Source organism: Lynx rufus, unplaced genomic scaffold (genome assembly GCF_022079265.1).
Source record: "Lynx rufus isolate CCGP_SWC_20201006 ecotype Redwood Valley unplaced genomic scaffold, mLynRuf1.p SCAF_15, whole genome shotgun sequence".
Classification (NCBI taxonomy): Eukaryota; Metazoa; Chordata; class Mammalia; order Carnivora; family Felidae; genus Lynx; species Lynx rufus.
In genome coordinates, this window is record NW_025814829.1 from 21,257,160 (window position 1) to 21,269,701 (window position 12,542).

General features: G+C 55.3%; 1 protein-coding gene across 1 annotated transcript; it reads left to right on the forward strand.

Annotated features, from left to right (window-relative positions):
• Window positions 1-659: 659 nt before the first annotated feature.
• On the forward strand, window positions 660-11,968 carry REN (renin). The gene is made up of 10 exons (XM_047077249.1): window positions 660-757; window positions 4,974-5,124; window positions 5,657-5,780; window positions 6,377-6,495; window positions 7,369-7,565; window positions 9,277-9,285; window positions 9,846-9,965; window positions 10,342-10,486; window positions 10,759-10,857; window positions 11,641-11,968. The coding sequence occupies exons 1-10, from the start codon at window positions 660-662 to the stop codon at window positions 11,800-11,802; spliced, it is 1,224 nt and encodes a 407-aa protein (XP_046933205.1). The 3' UTR covers window positions 11,803-11,968.
• The last annotated feature ends 574 nt before the right edge of the window (window positions 11,969-12,542 follow it).

Here is a 12,542-nt window from a genome sequence, read left to right on the forward strand (position 1 = left end):
CCCAGATTCCTGCGTCCAGAAGCCCATACAAGGCGCTTCTCCCCCTGCCGGGCAGTGGTATTCTCCCCCTCCACAGCTGCTGCTAACAGAGGCTTGGAGGGAGGCGGCACGGAGGCCTCTGGGTCTGGCTCTGTCACAAACAAGCCAGGAGGAGTCACCCGTGTTCCAGAAGGGAACTGAGACACAAAGTGGAAGAAGCCGGTCAGGAACACAGCCGAGGTTAACCTAGAGGATGGCACTTGAAGGGTACGGAGGGTGGAGTCTGGCGGGGGAGGTTGGAAACCTACTTTCTGTGCCGGTCTCAGCCCTGACCGTGTTCTGGAACACTGATGTTTCCCATCAGCCTCTGCCCCGGCGGGGGTCGCAGGGCCAGGCCGAGATGGGGCTGCTGGCGTCACTGGGCACAGGATTGCTTTCCCACAGCCCTCCTTTTCCCTGGCTCCTGAGCTCTGCGTCGAAACCTGGTCACCCTTCACCCATCTAGCTCCGTCCCATCGGGGGGATTTATTACTGGCCGCCCTCCATGTGCCCCCGGATAATAAATCAGGGCAGAGCTAAATCTCAACCGTCCCAAGTGTGGAGCGCATAAAAGGAGAAGGGCTCTGGGAAGCCACAAGGCTTCTGCAGATTCCCAAGAGAGCCGAGCACCCGGGCGAAGCATGGACCAAGGGAGCAGAATGCCTCGCTGGGGCCTCCTGCTGGTGCTCTGTGGCTCCTGCACCTTCGGTCTCCCCGCAGACTCTGGCGCCTTCAGACGGTAACTCAGGCTGGGGGGCGGGGCGCGGGGGTTCCCACCTTCCTAACACCCCTGGCTTTCTGATATGGGATGTCATCCAGTCCTCATGACCAGGGAGGCGCGGGCCCATTCAGAGAGGTGGCTCGGCCGATGTCACAGGGCCGATAGTGTCACACTACCCTAGTGGCCCGAAGGCCACATCATTTGATCCCTGCCCAGAGCCCTTGCTTCCTGCACAGATCGCCAGGTGAGGCACTCAGATGATTCAGACCTGCCCCTTGTTCTCAAGGAGGTCACAGTCTAATTGTTAAGAAGGGGTGGTATGGTTAAGCCTACCAAGGAAGAACAATTTAGTGGTTAAATACAAGCCTCTAGAGTTGAATTGTCTTGGCTTAAATCCCACTCCACTAGAGGAACTAACTAGCTGGGAAAGCATGGGCAAGTTACTTAACCTCTCCAGGTCTCAGTTTACCATTTTTAAAGCAGGGATAATAGCAGCACCTGCTTCACAGGTCTGCTTTGAAGATTGAATGAGAGATATGGAAAGCCCTCAGCCTGATGCCCGAAGGCTGTAAAAACCCAGCTGTTACTAGTCCCACAGGGTGGGTTGTTACAAACTGTTGAAAGAAAGGCTTAAGGCGTGGCCTGAAGGAAGGAGGAGGGAGGCCTAGTAACGCCCACACCCGGTGCCAGGCCCTGTGGGAACTGGGCTCATTAAGTTCCCTGAGTTCACTAAGGCTGAAGGGGGGCCCTGGTCCCTGGCCGGCTCAGTCGGTTAAGTGCCCAACTTCAGCTCAGGTCAAGAGCTCACGGGTTCGTGAGTTCGAGCCCCGCGTCGGGCTCTGTGCTGACAGTCCAGAGCCTGGAGCCCACCTTGGATTCTGTGCCTACCTCTCTATCTGCCCCCTCCCCACTCGCTCTCTGTCTCTCAAAAAGTGAATAAATGTTTAAAAAATATACACGTAAAAAAAAAGGCTGAAGAAGGGGAGAGGCAGGAGGGAGGGTCTCCAAGAGAAAGGGTTTCAGTGTGGGGAGGGCAGGTGGTGGAAACAGAAGACCTCAAGGTAAGAGCAGGATTTTGTTGCTTTTTAAAGATCTTACTTTATTTTAATTTTTTAATGTTTATTTATTTCTGAGAGAGACCTAGAATCCGAAGCAGGCTCCAGGCTCTGAGCTGTCAGCACAGAGCCTGATGCGAGGCTCGAACTCACGAACCGCGAGATCATGACCTGAGCTGAATCTTAACCGACTGCGCCCCTAAAGATTTTATTTTTAAGTCATCTCTACATCCAGCATGGGGCTCGAACTCACAACCCCAAGATCAAGAGTCACACGCTCCACCGACGGAGGCAGCTGGGTGCCCCTAAGAGGGCAGGTTTTCACAGTCCTGGTTGCTAAGCCTGTAAAATGTCGAGGATTTCACAGGATCTTTCCACATATCTCCTCTCAAATTCTCCTCCTGACAACCCAGCAGTCCCATTTTACAGGTGAGGACACAGAGGCTCAGGGAGGTCACGTGTAAGAGGCTGAGCCTCAACACACACTGGGCCTTTTGTTTCCAAAGCCTTTTCACCTGCTTCCAGGCTCCCAGAGAGTAACTGCTAGGGTAGGGGTGCGGGGTGAGAGACGGAGTGCCTGCAGGCAGCCCCCACCCCCAGAGTAAATGTGGAATTGAGGTAAAAACATTCTCCCTGTTCTCTTTAAAAAGCCAGGAAGAGGGGCACCTGGGTGGCTCAGTCAGTTAAGTGTCTGACTCTTGATTTCGGCTCAGTTCATGGTCTCATGGTCAGTGAGTTCAAGGCCTATGTTGGGCTCTGTGCGGACAGTGCGGAGCCTGCTGGGGATTCTCCCTCTCCCGCTGCCCCTCCCCCGCTTATGCTCATGCTCAAAAAATAAATCAAATAAATAAAAAGAGAAGAAGAACCGGATTGGGCCAGGAGTGGAGAAAGAGGCTTTTGAAACGCAAAATTTTTCCACCTGCTATTTGCACAGTGTCACGCAAGGCACTTTGGGAGATCTGAACACAGGGCCCCATTCTCAAGGTGCTTTCATTGCCTTCTGCACAGTCTTCACATTTATTGAGCAGTGGGCAGCTTGTTTAATCTGCACAGTGATTCTCTGAGGCAGGTACTACTGTTTAGTCCATTTTTACAAAGGAGTTGATGGGGGCTCACGAAAGGCCCGGAGAGGTTGGGTTAAGTTGATCCGAATCACACAGTAAGAAAGGGTTTAAACATGTGCCCACGACTGCTGTGTCCTCACCACCAGACGGCACCACCTCCAGGGGCATTAGGCTGTGCAGTGCAGGCTGCGAGCACCCGAGGAAAAATGGAGCCGGAGCCGGAGCCCAAGCAGAGGTGGGGCCAGTGTGAACTGGAGTTCCTGGGGCAAGCTTCCTGGAGGTGGGATGCATGCTGGGCTTAGAAGAATGGAGAGCTGGGGGCGAGGAAGGGACCTTCTGAAAGGAGAATGGGACATGTTAGGGTCCAGGGCAGAGGCTGTTCAGAGTAAATAGTAGAAAGTGCACCCTGTTCGGGATCAAGCCTTCTCTGCCCTTCCATTTTCCCATCTGTAAACATGGGAATAATAACCTCACCCACCCCAGGGGATGGCTGAGAATAAGATCATAATTGTGAAACGACTTTGTGAACAGCAAACTGTGACACAACTATGACGAGTCATTTCTGTTGATGTGAGGCTAGCTGGCAGGAAAGCTGCATTTGCATAAGGGGGTCCGAGAGTGCCGGGTGCGAGGAGGGAAGGGCGGTACAGGGAGACCAGCAGCTAGAAAAGAAGACGGGTTCTCCATAAACTGGGCTGCAATCCCAGAACCCCCTGGCCAACAGCTAGGGACATCTCCCCTCAAGCTTCTGCAAAGAGGCTTCCCATGGGAGCCCTGGGGACACTCTCTGGGAAACAAGTCCAAAGACGCCGCTTTGAGTCCCTGCTCCATCCACAACCCTGTGAGCCTCTGCTTCCTCATCGAAATTTTTTCAAATGTTTATTTTTCAGAGACAGAGACAGAGCATGAGGGGGGAGGGGCAGAGAGAGAGGGAGACACAGAATCCAAAGCAGGCTCCAGGCTCTGGGCTGTCGGCACAGAGCCCGACGCAAGGCTCGAACTTGTGAACCCTGAGATCATGGCCTAAACCGAAGTCGGATACTTAACCGACTGAGCCACCCAACGTGCCCTGTCTGCTTTCCTCATCATTACGTGAGGATAAGGATGGCTGGCCTATGCTCGAAGGCTATGTGGAGGGTGTATAGTGTTTGAAACTGACCAGGAGGCCCCTCCGTATGTTTTACCGGCCCCCACCCAGCCCCAGGGTCTTTAATTCTGCCTCCCAAAGCTGATAGGCGGGTGTCAGGGAAAGGAGCTGAAGGACTGGGACTCAGGCTCAAGAAATCACATCTTTCCACAGGCAGGGGGGCACAGTTAGTCCGGACATGCCGGTTGCTCTCCCCACCCCACCCATTCAGTCCCAAGGTTCCAGCCCACAGCCCTGGCTGGGTGTCTACCCTGGCCTGGCATCCTGGAGCCCCGGCAGGCTGCTGTGGGCGCCTGCTGCCACCTACAGGCCTCACACGGCACTGCCCGGTCCTGTCCAGCCTTGAGGGGAGCGTCCCAGCCTTCATCTTAGAGGGGATGTCGCAGTTGCGTTTCCTCCTCTGTCTCCTTGCCTGCCGGAGCTCCTTGAAGGCAGTGATTTTTTTTTTTTTTAAGTTTATTTACTTGGGGGGGGGAGGGGCAAAGAGAGAGGGAGGGAGAGAATCCCAAGCAGGCTCCACACTGTCCATGAAGAGCCCCATGCAGGGCTCTATCTCGTGGTTGGTGACCTGAGCTGAAATCAGGTGTCAGAAGCTTAACCAACTGAGCCACCCAGGCACCCCACTGATGATCTTTATCTTTCTATCTCTAGTATCCACTGGAGTGCAGGCACAGAGTAGGTGTTCGACCTGTAATTATGAAAGGAAGGAAGGAATGAACGAATGGCCTCGTAGTGATGGGGATCAGAACTAGACAACAGAAGGAAGTGTGTTAAGGATTATTTAATGCCAGTGCAGCTGACTCAACGAGGCCTGCGAATTCTCCTTGAGAGGCCTTAGGGCACAAGAGTGATTCTCAGGTGTCTAGGCTAGATTAGGGAGAATTGTACCAGAAGCTTCAGGACTGTGTACCACTGTTATGAGGGAGTACAGAGCTCTTCTGTTTTTTTCTTCCCTCACCCCGGGTCAGGATCTTCCTCAAGAAAATGCCTTCGATCCGGGAAAGCCTGAAGGAGCGAGGCGTGGACGTAGCCAGGCTTGGTGCTGAGTGGAGCCAGTTCACCAAGAGATTCTCCTTTGGCAACAGCACGTCCCCTGTGGTCCTCACCAACTACCTGGATGTGAGCGCCCCTGCTTTTCCGTCTCCTTTCTCTTTCTGGGGCCCAAGGCTCTCTTTGCTCTTTCCATGCTGCCTATGACTGAGTTGCTGAGATGCACAAAGTGCCCTATAAAACTCCCATTTCAGAGCTAGAAAGGTTGAGCCACAGAGGGCAGAAAGGAGCCCAGAGGCAGAGTTAGGTTTGGAACTCAGGAATCCAGGCTCTGGGTTTCAAGGTGGGCAGGGTGGGTATGTGACCTCAGATGCGGGTTTCTGTGACTGGGCTCTGCACGGCGTGCCTGCTTATTGCGTTAGCAGCCCTTCGAGGGGTGGGGCATCATCTTCATTTTCAGTATTCTTCTTTTGCCCTCTTGTTTCACTTCCAGGGAAGTCCTAAGACAGTGCTAAGGGTCCCACCCGGGCCCTGCTGGAAAATGGAAACCCGGGACGGTTGTCTGATCTACCTAATCTCACCCCAGGTGCCCAACGGGGCATCCAGCAAAGCCCCAAGCTTCCCCGTGCCTCCAGCTGCCTCTTTCCTTTCACCCCCACAGACCCAGTACTATGGCGAGATCGGCATTGGCACCCCACCCCAGACCTTCAAAGTCATCTTCGACACAGGCTCAGCCAACCTCTGGGTGCCCTCCACCAAGTGCAGCCCTCTCTACACAGCATGTGGTGAGCACCCCCCTCTCCACACGCCTACAGGACCTCTCCCCGAGCCCCCTGCCACACTTGGCCAGGGCTGCCTCACACCCTCTGCTACCAATTGAGCTATTTCCTCCCTGCTTCTGCTCCTGTTGCCCCCGAGAGGACAGATGACAATGTCCCCCATTTTCCCGATACGGCCGCCAAGGTAAAATGGCGGCATTAGAAGGCCCCAGCTCACCCAGAAGTCCACTTCTCCCCTTTCCTGAGATTGGGGCCAAATCCTCAGACCCACCCCAGGCTCTCAGGGTCTTCCACGCCCTTCCTTAGTCAACACCCTCTTCTCAAGAGCTTACTGGAACCAGAATCTTCTCCTCATCCCAGCCTCAGAATCACTGTGGAATGCTTGATTGGAGACAAAATTCTCAGAGATCTGGGCACGTGACAGGGGCCCAAGAAACACACTCCTTGATTGATGAAACACGTTTTCAAGCCTCCCACCTCAGGGCCTCCCCGCCCCTTCACAGAAGTCCTCAACCACAGGGGGCCACGCCCACAGGCACCTGCCTCCCAGCCCCCCTGCCGGGCCTCTCTTGAACAGACCTGAGCCTATATCCCTCTGCCAGAGATTCACAGCCTCTACGACTCTTCGGAATCCTCCAGCTACATGGAGAATGGGACGGCATTCACCATCCACTACGGATCTGGGAAGGTCAAAGGTTTCCTGAGCCAGGACGAGGTGACTGTAAGTGGGAGTGCCCCAGGTCATCTGACCTCTGCCCTTCTGGTCCCAGACCTCCCCTGCCACTGGAGGGCCCATACTTGGAGGGGGGCGGGGGGTACAGTTCAGTCCACCTTAGAGCCTGGGCAATTGAGGAACACCCTGCCTTGCTGCAAAGAAGCAGGGCCTGAGACAGAGCAAGCCTGAGCTCCTGGGTCCACACTGGGTGATTTATGGAAGCTTTTACGTGTAACTCACGTGAGAGCTTAGCCGGAGCCTGAGGTCACCCAGCTCCGACTGGGCCCTTCACAAGACCCCAGACTGAAATCAGAGTCGGTGTCAGGGTTCAGCAGTGCTGGTTTCATTATGGCCAGAGTTAGTCTGGGGGTCAGGCATAGGTTCTAAGATCCTAGTTGAGGTTAGAGTTTAGGATTAAGGTCAGGGCTTGGTTTTCTTTTCCATTTGGCTTGCCTCGGACCCTTCCCATTCTGGGAGTTACTCCAGCCCCTGCTCTAAGCTATGGGAAGGGTACACATGGAACATGAGAGGCCCGTTGTCTGGGAAACCAGGGGAGAAGGTCTGGCTGGGCTGGAGAAATCCTTACCCATAGTGGGGGTGAGGAACTGAGACCCAGTCCTGCCAGTGTGGAAGCTGGGCCCCTGGGGAGAGGGTGTGAGAGCTCCTGGCACCTTGGTGGTTACTGATTGTCAGTACCCCTTTCCAGGTCCTGGGCAACTCCACAGCCTGCATGTGTATTAGAAGAGAGGATTTGTGTGGAGGGTTGATAAAATGGTCTTATCCCCAGTTTCTCTACCCTAGGGGATGTGGGTCCTTGACTCCCCCCTGGCCAGCGGGGGAGGCAGTAGGCTTGGTCTCCTCCGGTCCTTCCTCCCACAGGTGGGCGGAATCACAGTGACACAGACGTTTGGAGAGGTCACAGAGCTGCCCCTGATACCCTTCATGCTGGCCAAGTTTGATGGGATTCTGGGCATGGGCTTCCCTGCACAGGCTGTTGGCGGGGTTACCCCTGTCTTTGACCACATCCTCTCCCAAGGGGTGCTAAAGGAGGATGTCTTCTCTGTCTACTACAGCAGGTGAGGCTGGGGCTTCAGGGGCTGAGGCAGGGGTGGCGGAGGGTATCAGGAGAGCTGGGAGAGCAAGAGGGGAGTTGGGACCGGGCTGTTTCTGGGTTCATGATTAGGTGGTATTCAAGCCGTATGTCGAGCTCCACCAGCCAATATGGAAGTCACCACTTAAATTGAAATTAATTAAAATTTAATAAAATTTAAGTCTTTAGTCACACTAGCCCCATGTCCAGTGCTCCGCAGCCACAATGACTATGGCTACATATTGGATAGAAGATAACAGAACATTTCCATCATTGCAGCAAGTCCTGTCAGCACTCTCTAGAACAAGAGGAAAATGCAGGGTAGGGGTGATGGAAAATAAAGCATTATTGGGACCTGGGACCCTCCCTGTGACGGACCACACAGAAAGCTGGCTTTATTCATTAATCCCTTCATTTATTTGCTCACTCATTGAATCAACAAATATGGCGTGCTTATGTGCCAAGCACTGTGGGAGGTTCTGGGGTGCAGCCGTGAACACAGCGTCCAAAAAGAGTCCCTGCCCTCACAGAGCCTACAGTCAGGAAGGAAGACGGGAAACATTACAACATGACAAGCAACAGGACAGGGGGCCTGGGGCTTGAAGCCCATGGGTGCCTTTCAACTCTAGGCTGAGCTTGTGCGTGGTTGGGCCAGCCTGGGGGAAGCCATTGTGAGCTCTCGCTGCAGGGTTGTGATCTGCTCCAAGCTGTGGGTTTGGGAAGACCGGAAGAGCTGGAGGCGAGGGAGGTGAGGGTGGAGGGGAGGGTCAAGGTCGGAAGAAATTGCACAGGTAAAATGGAGAAGAAGGAAGGAAGAAAAAGAAAACGGGAGGCATTGAGCAGAGGCCACTGGCTGGCTCTGGGGCAGCGTCCTCGGGAAGAGCTGTTGTTGAGCTGGAGCACGGCCAAATGGTGACCAGTCGAGAGGTAGATGTGGGCGTCAGGAAGCAAAGGGCAGGTGTAGAGTGCCCTGAGAGATTAGACAGGGGAGCATCAGGAGGGGTGCAGGCTGAGATGCAGAGGGAAGCGGAGACAAGAAGGGTGGGTGTTTTAAAATGCTAGAGGAGGCACGAGCATGCTTGCAGGTGGAGGAGGAAGCCAATGGAAAGAGAGAGAGAGATTGAAACTGGAAAACGGAGGAGCTAACTGAGGGCACAGGAACCTAGCAGCCGCAGGAGGGAGAAGAATCCAGCAAACAGGAAGAAGGCGGGCCTTGTTAAGAGGGCCTGCCTCTTCCTTGACCCTGGGGCAAGAAGGAAGGAACAGGCAGGGGATCTTGAAATGTTGGCAGAGGGGCAGCGGGGGCAGGTGCTATAGCACACGCGCATACGTACTGAATGTGTAAGAGGGCAATGCATTGCACCGGCCCGCATAACGCGTGCACACCTAAACCGCCTGCACACGTATGCTGGGAAACCCAGCCCACGTGTGCACCCTGGAAACCAGCCCGAGGGGAGGCCCCGCGCGGTGGGAGGCGTTGTGCGCTGGGAGGAGAGGAAAGCAAGGGAATCCGCTTTGGACTGGGCACCAATCGCCCCACACACCACCCGGGGGACTTCCGGCAAGTGACTTCACCTCTTGGTGAGTCCAGCACCTAAAGGGTAAAAAAGAGGGCATAACACCCACCCTGGCCAACAACAGGCTGGCGAGGCCCACCTGCAACAGAGACCTCATTTCTGCTCTCTCTTTCTCTGCAGAAATTCCAAGTAAGGAGCTGAAACCCACCCCACCACTCCGCCTCGCCTCACATGGCCCTGACCCTCCTGAACACCCCGTCCAGATTCACATACGCCACCAACCCACCAGCCCAAACTCACCTCCGCAGGCCCAGGCTCTGCCAGATGCCTAAGTTTTCCACCCCTCCTTCCAGCTTGCCTCCTGCCCCTTGCCCACCCGCACCCAGCAGGTCCCGGAGACCACCCCACCCACACACCTGTTCAACCTGCAGCAACTCAAACCCAAGTTGGGAGGGGGGGGGTGGGGATTCTCATCTTGCTCTCGACTCACTGTCCTTGCGCCCTTTCCTTTGCCGTGACCTTGCTGGGGATGTTTTATCGGATGCAGCTGGACTATTCTGGAACCACCTCTGGTTGGGCTTGGGGAGGGGCGAGAACGGTGGAGATGTGTTTCTGCAGCTTCCCAGCCTTGCTATCCTTTCCGCCTTCCTCTGCCCCCCAACCCCTGTATCCGTGCCCAACATCCCTTGTTGCTGGGGTGCTGGGGCTCAGAGGTCACAGATCTTCAAGAGCTCTGATCTTTCCTTTAGGAATTCCCACTTGCTCGGAGGAGAGGTTGTGTTGGGAGGCAGCGACCCCCAGTATTACCAAGGGAACTTCCACTACGTGAGCGTCAGCAAGACTGGCTCCTGGCAGATCAAAATGAAAGGGTCAGGAACCCTCAACCCGCCCTGCTCTCCCAAAATGCTGCTGCCGGGGGAGGGTGGGAGTGGGATGGGGTACTGTCTCCATCTTGTCCTCTCTCCTAATGCAGTCACTTCTTAAGGCCCAGCCAACGTTTGCTGAGTGCTCTGTCCAGGGATGGGGAACGTGGAGATATGAAAAACAGAGGGGGGAGGGACTACGGAGAGGAGGTGGCGGTCACCAGGCCACGTGCTGAGGGAGGGGACCGGCACGTTTCCTCCTCCAGGGCATCACTGGGACCACCAGCACGGGCCTCCTGTCACCTGCCTCGCTCAGGGAAGCTTGGCGGCCTGGTGGTGTCCCATCAGCCTTCCGTCTGTCTGACTCTCTGGCCTCCCTCAGGGTGTCGGTGAGGTCGGCCACCTTGGTCTGTGAGGAGGGCTGCATGGTCGTGGTGGATACTGGCGCATCCTACATCTCGGGTCCCACCAGCTCCCTGAGGCTGCTCATGGAGACCTTGGGGGCCAAGGAGCTGAGCACAAACGAAGTAAGCTGGGGGAAGCGGGGACACCGGAGGCTGCGGGAGCATCGCCTGATCAGGCCCCCCCAAATTACCGCTGGGAGCATCAGGTCCCAAAGGGGGCCGCTTCGGGCCTTGCCCTCCTCTCCTCTCTTGCCACGTGTGACTTGGTGTCCCCTAGGGAGAGGGCGGGCCATGTGCGCAGCCCTCTCCAGCAGAGGAGCCCAGCCACAGGCACAGGGCTGTGTCTGCCCCGGGGGCTTCCCACACTCACAGGGCTCCCTTTACCTTCCCCTCAGTACGTCGTGAACTGCAAGCAGGTGCCCACACTCCCGGACATCTCCTTCCACCTTGGAGGCAGAGCCTACACGCTCACCAGCTCGGACTATGTGTTAAAGGTGAGGCTCCAGGCGGCCCCTCGACCACAGGGAGGACGGGTGGGCAGGGGCCCTCTAAAAGGGACAAGTCTTTATGCATAGATCCCATGCTCAGTCGGTGCTTCTCAAGCTTAGCTACATATTAGAGTCACCTGGAAGCTTTTTTTTTTTTTAACTATTTTTATTGAAATTCAAGTTAGTTAACATACAGTGTAGTCTTGGCGTCAGAGATTCACCTCTTACATATGACATCCAGTGCTCATCCAGAAAAGCGGCCTCCTTAATGCCCCCCCCCCACCCACTGAGTCAGCTGGAAACCTTAAAAATCCCAGTAACAAGCCACATCCCCTACCTATTAAATCAGAACCTCTAGGGGCACCTGGGGTCCGTGTTTTCCAAACTCCCCGGTGATTCCAATAGGCAGCCAGGTTTGGGAATCACTGTGCTCATCCCCTTGTCTCCATCCTGTCAGCAAATGCCCCCAGTAATGGTGTGCTCCTATGCTCTTATGCCCTTCTTATACTCAACAGATTTAGGGCAGTTAAACACAGTAACTTGCCTAGGACCAGAAGTTCTGCCGGGCTGTAAGCTCTTGAAGGTCTCACAGTGTATGGTTTGCCCGGTGTCTAGCTAAGTACCTGCATCCAGGAGGATGTATGGTGGGGTGAAAGGCCAATGGAGGCCCAGGATGCATGGGGGACGGAGGGGGTTGTCACTGAGGATGGCTGCTGGGGTCAGGCAAGGCCAAGGGAGGAGAATGGTAATGTGCCAGGCAGTAGGGAAAACCCTCTTGCTTCCTGCCAGGATCCCTACGGTAACGATGGCCTGTGCACTCTGGCCCTCCATGGTCTGGATGTCCCACCGCCCACTGGGCCTGTCTGGGTCCTGGGCGCCAGCTTCATCCGCAAATTCTACACGGAGTTTGATCGCCATAACAACCGCATTGGCTTTGCCTTGGCCCGCTGAGGCCCTCTGCTGCCCCGGTTGGACCCTGCCTTCAGCCCTAGCCTGGAGCTAGAGCACTCTCTTGGACACTCCCCTGCCTGTGCCTGTGCTCTCACGCAGGGGCGTGGGGTGTAGAGCTCCTCCCAGACGCTCACCCTGCCTCCAGCATCAGCTCTTCCCTGCTTTGAGAACAAACAGAAGAATAAAGACTTCATGTTCACAACCTCGTTGCACCTGGATTCACTGGGGTCTGAAATGAGAGGCGCAGCCGTGTATCATGTGCAGACAGGAATGTGACACCAAAAGACAGACTACGCACTCACCTGCACGCACAGGCTCCTGCGTGCAGGGCCGATGCCATTCATCCCCGCTCAGGTGGAGTTATTCGCACACAGTCGTTTGCTCCCTCCGGCCCCTGCAGGACCAGGGCTAATGCCATGCTGGTAGATTATGGGCCAGAAAGATGCTCCAAGCTGGTAGAAGCCAGACTCGAGCCTCTCATGCACTGCAAACCCCCTAACCCCCGACGATGTCACCGTTTATGCATGTAGTCTAAGACACCATCACCTGGAACTATAGAACGCCAGAGATCTGACATTCCCATTTTAAATTTTTTGAAATGCTTTATTTATTTGATGGGGGGAGGCGGGGCAGAGAGAGAGAGGGAGACACAGAATCCGAAGCAGGCTCCAGGTTCTGAGCTGTCAGCACAGAGCCCAACGTGGGACTCGAACCCGTGAACCATGAGATCACGAACCAAG